At 24.4% G+C, this 10,090-nt stretch overlaps 1 protein-coding gene across 1 annotated transcript; it reads right to left on the minus strand.

Moving 5' to 3' along the window:
* Positions 1-3,801: 3,801 nt before the first annotated feature.
* On the minus strand, positions 3,802-7,401 carry LOC126906749 (uncharacterized). The gene is made up of 7 exons (XM_050687570.1): positions 7,264-7,401; positions 6,041-6,274; positions 5,900-5,975; positions 5,624-5,826; positions 4,745-5,023; positions 4,570-4,654; positions 3,802-4,048 (listed from the first exon to the last, which is right to left on the minus strand). The coding sequence occupies exons 1-7, from the start codon at positions 7,348-7,350 to the stop codon at positions 3,822-3,824; spliced, it is 1,191 nt and encodes a 396-aa protein (XP_050543527.1). The 5' UTR covers positions 7,351-7,401; the 3' UTR covers positions 3,802-3,821.
* Positions 7,402-10,090: the final 2,689 nt, after the last annotated feature.

Here is a 10,090-nt window from a genome sequence, read left to right on the forward strand (position 1 = left end):
ACACATAGTCACATGTGCTTACTAGTATAAAAGCTTTTTGCAGTACATTTTGTCACTCACTCGTATTAACTCGCGTGCGCGCTCTTTAATTTTAGTTGTGGTAGAAAATCATATTTAGCATGTTTTAATGTAATTTTTATGTATCAAAATTTTAGGTGTTAGTATGTTAAGAAAAATTTTTGGGAGATTATCGTTTCCGCCAAACCTGAATAAGGTCAGTATTTTGTTTCCGTCAAATTGATTTTTTACCTAATTATCTACTAACAAATTTGAGAACCGCTTAACTTTTTCCATGAGTTATCACAAAGCCAGTACCAAAATGTTTGTCATTTATTTTTACCCCTCTATACTACCTCTTAAATACTAGTTTTTAATAACTAGTAAAGCTCTAGTTACGTCATTTTGAATAATTGTTTATTTCATCGCATAGTTCACTTTCATAAACAAAGTATGGCGTTTTATCANCGCATAGTTCACTTTCATAAACAAAGTATGGCGTTTTATCAAAGGTAAATAAATTATAATAGATGAGACTGTATGTATATATATTTTTGTAATAAATAATAGATGTATAGTTTATAAAAAATAAAAAGTCATCCNTAGATGTATAGTTTATAAAAAATTTATAAAAGTCATCAAAACATTGAAAGAAAATTCAAATGTTAATATTAAGCTTAAAAAATATCTAATAAGTATAATAATATTATAAAATATAGATCTATGATCTATATATTTTTCCATAGTTGTTGGAAACTAATTTTACAAATTGAAATTTGCTAATTTAAATTTTATTAAATTTTTTAATTGCCTTTTTAATTGTTTTTTTGTAACGAATTTCAATTTTATTCCGTACGTTTTTTAAGACTGTATTATCACAATTATATATTTTATGAGATTGAATATTTTTTATTGAAATTTTGTAAAATATATTAATTGAAGTATGCGCCTTATAAAACTATCCAATTCAAATGCGAGTGAAAGGATTCACAATTATTTGTTGTCCAATAATAATTGATCCATCAATGCCCAAATTTTTATTCGTTTATTAGATATAAACATTTAAAGATTCAAATTTTTGAGTTAATATACATGTATAATACACTAGGGATTACAAATACAGGTAGCTAATTGATTTTTTATGACATCGATATTAGCAGGTACACAGAATTGTTATTATCAATGGTAGTAAGGCACAATGTTGTGAGTTTATAAATGCACTAACTGACAATACAGTAATATCTATTGATAGTCATGATTGATAATGAACAATCCGTGACTGTGACAACAATGTTATAAAAACCGATTAGCTACCTGTATTTGTAATCCCTTGTGTATTATACATGTATATTAACTCAAAAATTTTAAATTTTAAATGTTTAAATTTAATAAACGATTAAAGTTATATTAAAAATTCAAATGACATTTGCTAATAAATTAAAAAATCAAACTTTTTATTAAATTCAAAATATGTGTTTTCATTTTAAAAAATGTGTTTTTTAAACTTGAAGGGATGAAAAATAACATATTATTACTACATAATATTGTAGTGTTTTCTAAATAAAACAATATTTTCCTTACCAAAAATTTTAAATTTTCAATAGTTACTGAGTGTAATATTATATTATTTCTTATAATATTAAAATATTATATTATGTTATCTTTTGTACGTGTATGTCATATATTGTGAATTTNTGTACATGTATGTCATATATTATGAATTCACAAGATCACCAAAACAGGGTTCCCTTATTTAAGACTTAAAATAATCAATAAATTAGTCAATTAAATCTGATTATCGTACAGATTCAAAGTCACGCCCATGTGTGGGTCTTCAAGTAGGTCCAGCCAAACATATTCAACTATTAATTAAGATCTACAGTTTCTAAGATCACACTAGGGATCGCTACACGACCCTCGTCTACTATAAAAACCCATTTTTTCCTATTAAAATCAGTTCTTTCGGCTATTTTAAATTACACAAAATCTGCGACACTCTACTCAAGATTCTACTCTCTGGGACTTAGTTTATTTTTTAATTTATTTGGACTTAGAATATTTTTCAATTTTTAAAACACTTAGTCTTTTTTTTTAATTTATTTGGACTTAGAATATTTTTCTTTAAAACTAAATGACACTTAGAAATTTTAAAGTGAATTTTGTTTTGGTGAATCTTTTAATTTAATTTAATTTGTTCATTATATAATGATATTTTATTTTTATTTTACCATGGAAATAAATGTCAATTAATATTTTAAAATAAAACATTTTTTTTTATATAATAAAACCGAATCAACTCTAATTTTCTCAGTTAATGATAAATATTTATTATATGACTAAGTGTATTGCAACTCTATACTTATTGGGTAGCTAATCTTCTGTGGTTTAATGTCTTTGTTCTAACGAACATCGCGCCGGCAGACAGAGTAAAGGTTGCAATTAAATATTTTTAAAGTTAGGTGTTAGGTTAGAATATATTTGTAAGCCTATGTGTATTGGGTAGCTAATCTTCTGTGGTTTAATGTCTTTGTCTTAACAAACATCGCGCCGGCAGACAGCACAGAGAAACTTACAAATATATGTTTTTAGTGTTTAATTTTTGTCTTGGTGATTATTGTGCCGCATCCTTTCAAGGTGCTTTAATTTAGCACCGGGACACATTGGGCCACCACAATTCCGCCTTGACAAATCTTTTACATAGATATAAATATTTCTGAATCTTGTTTTGGCCAGGCCAGAGGAAAATTTAAGAAATATTGGTGTCGATCTCTCAATAAAATATAATCTCAAAAATATACTCATTCTACAAAGTCAACTAAAAATACATCATTCGATTATAATTATAAAAGATATAGAATGTATAGAATCTCCTGCACACAATAATGCAGTCATAGATTTTGTGTAACGGTTTCGTATTATTTATAATTAAACGTTTTATTCTCAAACGGTCATATTTACTGTCGAACTCAAAGTGTACAACGTGTGAAATACAGTGTGAACTCATAATCAACATTGGATTGTCTAAAATAAGCATTATACTACGTGGGATGCAAGGTAAGTACAAATTTAAATTCTCGCTTTCAAATTATAAATACTCTATTGCGTAATAAACCATTAAGATAGGTAATAAAGTTTGGTAGGATAATTGACTTCATTTATTCAATATTGTTCAACCCCGAGATCAGTTCAATATTTTTGTCACAACGTTTGTGTACATTTTTATTTATTTGATCATTACCCTCATGTATTTAAACTCCGTTTATTCACCCCTCTGAATTCTTCTTTATTCGTATCATTATATCCTTTGCACCCTTACATATCTTGCCACATTTAAACATGTGTTACTCCGCCATTTACCGTCTTATTTAATAATTTTTATTACCATTCGTCCCCAATACCTACCGCCTATTTCATCACCTTCATCTCATCTTATAATTCTAAATTCTAATAAAATTTTTCTTTTTTTTTTCTTTTTGGTTTATTACATGAGTAAACGAGTGTTATCTCTGTATATGATATGATTATATACATATCTTATCATATCCTTAATTAATCACTCTGTATATAATAACCTTCTTTTGTTTTAGATTCTTGAATTGATGGGTGCATTCATACTACTTGTTCTATCAATTGTATCTTTCCTATATTTTATTATATGAATTATAGTATTTTTATTTAAAATATTTACACACTGGCTAAGAAATATTTAGAATCATCAATAATATTGTTTCTAAATAAGATTCAAGGAATATCAATAGACACATTGTTATTTATTTACAAATAAATTGATAAAAACAAATTAAGTGTATTTAGTTATAGAATATTTATTCAGATAAATAACTTTTTTTTTTATATACATCTTGGACAATTTTGAATATATTTTTGAAATGATCAACATTATTCAAGTAGATGCAATGTTCATAAACTTCTTTTCCATTTGGCCCATTTTTGCTCACAAAATCCCATTCTTGATCATCTTGAGAGTAAATGTATATAGATGTTTTTAATAACTCAGCTGCTGCATATATTACAGGCCCATCTACAGAAACCACTGTAAATGTTATTGTGTCATTAATTGGCATTATTTATTTATAGGAAAATGATGTAATAACAATTGATCACTTGTGGCTACTTTAAAAAACAATAAATTTATACTAAAAATGTTAATGTAAAATTAAAAAAATATTAAAAATAATTAATTCAAAAAGTCAACGCTAAACACATACAATTAACATATACATATTTTTTAGTTTTAAATTAATATTTTTAATATGATTCAATTTTTTAGAAAAATGATTTAAAAATTAATAATTAATTTAAAAAATAATTTTAACACAAAATTAAGAAACATTGAAATAGAATTGGTGGTATTGTGATTGTATTAAAAATAAAATACTATTTATTTGTTTTGTTAGTGATTAAAGCTATCAAAAGTAGCAAATACTACTTAACATACACCTATCTGAAGAAAAATAAAAACTTAGATTCGTAATATTAGACTATAGTTAGATATATGCTGTAAATTTTAATTTATTAGTAGGTATCAAGTTTTTTTATTCAAAAATTTCTTACGGTCTTTTGACACATTTTCTATACGATCATTGAGAATGCTTTCGTCATTAATAATTGTTTTTATGACTACAGATTCTTTCATGAACTATATAAAAATAAAATCAATAAATATACGTGTTGATATTAATGAATAAAAAAATTTAAATGAAGTACTATTTGGATATTTTATTATTACATTAACTACGAGTTCACGTAATTTTGCAGAATGGTCAATTGTACCAGTTATACAATAAGACAAAGAATTGAAAAAACTGTTTCCATCTTTTGGTATATCTTCCATTACTTCTACTATATTTGTGTCTAAGGGTTTGACAATTTCATTTTTGAATAATATTTTAGCGACTGTTTTAGATTCCAAAAGTTCTGCCATTTTCTCAGATTGCCAACTTCCTAGTACTGGTATAAATATACTTTCAAATGTTGGTTCATAAAAAGTAGATTCAAGTATATGTTCCTATTATATAAAATATTAATTAAATATGGCAATATTATTATTAATAGTAATAAAATGAGTTATTTTTTAAAGAATTTAATAATAATGTTTCATACATTTTCAGTGAGACTTTTACTACTTGTGATTCTAGTTGATAAAAATACGATATCATATTTTTATGATATCAATGAGTTTAACAAATTTATTTGATATATTGGTTTATTTAAAAGATATAGTTATTTTGAAACCATTTTAAATAATATTCGATTTTATAAATACTATGATAAAAATAGACTTTCCAAATTTTTTATCGATAGTCTAAGTTATGTACAAAAGTGTATTATGCTTATATTATTTTTTATATTAACAGCAATATTATGATCCTTAAATTATGTTAGTGGTGATCATCATTTGCATTTGTATAATATTATTTTAATTTAATTACAATTCGTTTTTCATATTTTTAAATAATAACTTACTATATCTTTAGTAATAAACAATATTATTACAATTACTAATAATTACTGTTAAATTTTTAAATATTAATGAACAATTTTGTAATAAATCCAAATAATTCATCAATATTTTAAATAATGTTTTTATATTAATAAATTTATTTACCACATCAATAACATAATCAAAATGGCCGGTAATTTCAAACCCTGAGTGATATAAATAGATGCTTGGTTCTTTAATTCTTTCACCATCATATCCTTCTTTACTATAAAACATCCAATCTCCACTAATATGTTCAGAGAAGACATATATAGATGTTTGCAAATAATCTGCAGCTGCAAAGATTTCATCAGATCCAGCGAATTCATCTAAAAATTATAAAAAAATACATTAGACTAAAGACAAAACAAGACATCCAGCTTAATTACTACAATTACTTACTAAGGTTATGTTGCATTGATTCAATATGACTTTTTTGCCAATCATCTCCCCCGTGAATTTCTGATTTTTGCATAAACTAGAAGTTTATTAATTGATATGTAAATTTAAAAATGCAACCATGTAAGTGATTAGTAAAATTACTTGGAGTATGTTACTACGTAATACTTTTCCGTATTTTGTTGATCCAGTTAATGCGTATGATATTGCGTTAAAGAAACACATTACCAGTCCAGGTATATTTCTTATGACTTTTGGTTTACCCAATGGTTTCTCATCATGAATTCTTGCACTTCTGTATTGAAATGGAATATTTAACTGTTGACATTTATTTAGTTGCCATTGAAAGGTAATTGGATAAAATACATCATATGTGTCCTATATAAAAATAAAACATAACAAAAACTAAAACGGTTGTAAATAAAACTTTTTTTTTTATTAAAAAAAACTAGAAAAAAAAATAGTATTATTGTTATATTTTATGATTATTTCGTGTATAAATTATAAACAAAACAAAATGTGCGATTAAATAGTAATTAGAACATCTGAATTAAGTTTTTAAGTAATTTTGATTTATATATATATAAAATCAGTTTAGGGGATTACATAATTTTACCATCATACAAATTATAATTTCGATGAAAATCAGATAAGGTATTAATTATGCCATGATGTTTTTATTATTCATTTTACAATTTGTTTTATATTATTTACTTCAAATCATTAAATTAACTAAATCATGAGGAATTTTAAAGAATTTTAACATCAAATTATTAAAAGAAATTTGTTAAAAAAAACCATAAAAAAACCTGTTTAAATTCCTAACAAAAACATAATGTAATGTCATATTATAATTTAAAAAAAAAATTATTTTAATGTTCTAGAAGTTTTGTTTGACATAGTAAATTTAAAATTAAATTTAAGTTTAAATGAGTTTTTTAGAAAATATAATTTTCAGATAAAAGGAAATTTGTTATAAAAAACCTGCTTGTATGTAATATTTTACTTCTATAATAAAAATTGATCACTTTTAACTAATATTATTTAAAATCAAAAATTTATAATTAAAATATAAATTTAATCGGAAAAATATTGAAGTCAATTAGATATAAAAAATATTATAAACTGCGTTATACATATTTCGGGATACATTGTTACCATCATCAGCACTAAACATATATACATTTTAATATCAAAAAATAACATTTAAGATAGGTATTTTTTTATTATTTATAACTAAAAATATGATATAATTTATCACATTGTAAAATACAGATTATTTAAAAATTCCCAGTTTATTAATTTATCAACTAGATCAACTAATTGATAAAGGTTATTTGGCATCATAAAGAACTATTTACACTTACATATTCTTTAACGTATTCTGAATGAACATTAGAGATTAAATAGAATAATGTACAAAAAGTTATAAAGAAACGAAATAATAAAATCATTATGTTTTTAAAATTCTAATGTTCTATTTAACAATCTTTCAAGAAAATTAACCGAAACAAAATTTTTCTAAAGATTATATCTTTTTAAGTTTTATTGATAAAAGTAAAAGCTGTTTAAATTTTATATTCAGACTAGCTATAAAATTTATGAACCCAAAATAAATATTTATTATGCACAATTTTGTTTAAATAGTTTATACTATTAATATTTATTACGCCTAAATTAAGTCAATGTATTGATTTAAATTAAATTATAGGAAGAAAAAAATTAAATTTTTGAAAATACAATTTCATAGAAATTATTAAGCTCCTCTTTATTTATACATTGTACCACATTACGCCTCTTATCTATACATTCTAGTGGCTCATTATATTTTGAAAATTTTTATGGTTTCTTAAGTTTCCAAAAACAATTAAATATTTTTAATGACGGATTTTTTTTTTATTACAATAGTAGTAAATCACAACTTTTTGGGGTCGGACTACGCTAGTGGGTAGGATCGAATATTTTAGCGTACTAGGTCCAGGGTGCCAATGAGATTTTTCTCATGATTTTTTCATTGTTGGTGTCTGGTCTCTGGTGTAAGCCGTCTATAATATCCGTTCCGTCCATTATCGGCCTAGCCAAGCCTAGTCTATTACCATCTTTAACTTCCTAACATGTGACAGAGAGCCACCACCCTCGTAGTATGTTAAATTAAGGAAATATCAGTATGTAAAACTGATTATTATTTTTTTATTATAGTTGCAATATATAAAAAAATCGATAATAACTTTTAGATCAGTAATCTGGAAGTTATTTACATTTTTGTACATGGACAGAAGGTAAAGTGCGACCGAGAAATATGTATAAATTGAAATAGTCATACCCACCCCTCACTTTCAGTATATATTTTAAAATGACAATAACTTATAAAATAATATATTATAAATTATAATCGACCAGTCATTTCTTAATTAGATCATTTTTCGAATGGCCCATTCCTAAAATATTGGCATTAAAAAGTTCAATTAGCGACTTTGGATTATAGTCGTAGTGAAAAATTATTCAAGTCCATTACATAAAGACTAAACAATTTAAGGGCAAAAGAGAAATTCACTAATATTCACATTGAAGCATTAGCAACTTCATCTGGATTATTTCAGACTACTGATGTTATAATTAATGTTAACCAACAGAATCTTAGAAGGAATCAACAATGTTCATAATTTTTTAACGAATGCATAACTTATTCAATAGTTGGAGCCTGTAGAGAAAATCAAAACTTAGATCCTAAAGTTAGAAAACAAGAGTTTATAAGTAGTTTTTTCGACTGTATAAACAATGAAATAATGTTTAGATTCAACGAAAAAAATCAAATACTACAAAATATGCATGCATGTGTTCCAAAGTTTAATGAATTTTAAAATTCAGATTTTTTAGTAACATAAAAAATATGTATCAACCATATAATAATAATAACTTCTTTTAATCATTGAAAAATCAATGTTTTATTGGGAAATCTTTGTGTTTGCTATGAAATTGTCTGATGTACATCAACAAATTTGTAGTTATGCTAAAGCCATCACTAACTTAAGAAAAATATTCAAATTGTCTATGATAAAATATAAATATAAATAATAAATAATTTCACGAAATCTATATATTAATTTTAAATCCATATTTAAATGCTATATTAAATGAAATGTACTGTTAGAATAATACTATTAAAAGCATCATTATTGCATTAAATCTAATAAATTTAACTTATTTCTTACATATATAGTTAAATATTTACAGAAAACATGAGTTGTTATATTAGATCCACGTCAATACATTTGTATCTTCAAATTTAGAAACAGGCATATTGACGATTTATTTTTCTGTGCAAACACGTCCATAACCTTCCTCGAGTCCATGGTTAACTACTTTTCTCTTACTTTTATTTTTAAAATAAATTATAATTATCTCAATTAAATTCCGCAAATTTTAATTATTCTTTTTTTTATGTTAGATATGCTCGGATTAGCTCAAAATTAATCTTCTTCTAGTATGTTTAATTCGTTCAATTGTAGCTTTATTGATACATTTTTTTTGTATACAAGGTGATTTTTTTATCATAACCCACCCAATTACTTACAGAGTAATAATAATTTAAACATTTTTTTTTTTTGGTTATCTTTAGTTACACATCATTCTTGAATTATTAACTATGTAATATTTTTAAGTTCATCCCTTATGCCTGGTAAGGGTGTCAACTTTGTTTTTTTAAATGGGAACACATATTTTGAATTTAATAAAATGTTTGAGTTTTTAATTTAATAGTAAATGGAATTTGAATTTTAAGTATAACTTTATTAGTTTATTAGATATAAACACTTAAAGTTTCAAATTGTTGAGTTAATATACATGTATAATACACAAGGGTTTACAAATACAAGTAGCTAATTGATTTTTTATGACATCGATATTAGCAGTTACACAGCATTGTTATTATCAATGGTAGTAAGGCACATTGTTTTGAGTTTATAAATACACTAACTGACAATACAGAAAGTATATCTATTGATAGTCATAATTGATAATAAACAATCCGTGACTATGACAGCAATGTCATAAAACACCGATTAGCTTCCTGTATTTGTAATCCCTTGTGTATTATACACAATTTGTGATCTTTTGACGTATCGTTGAAAGAAATCCGTTCGGTAAGAGCTGAGAAAAAGTGGTAACAGACACACAAAAAAAAAAAAAAAAAAA

This window comes from Daktulosphaira vitifoliae, unplaced genomic scaffold (assembly GCF_025091365.1).
Source record: "Daktulosphaira vitifoliae isolate Bord-2020 unplaced genomic scaffold, ASM2509136v1 Scaffold_1, whole genome shotgun sequence".
In the NCBI taxonomy this organism is placed as follows: domain Eukaryota; kingdom Metazoa; phylum Arthropoda; class Insecta; order Hemiptera; family Phylloxeridae; genus Daktulosphaira; species Daktulosphaira vitifoliae.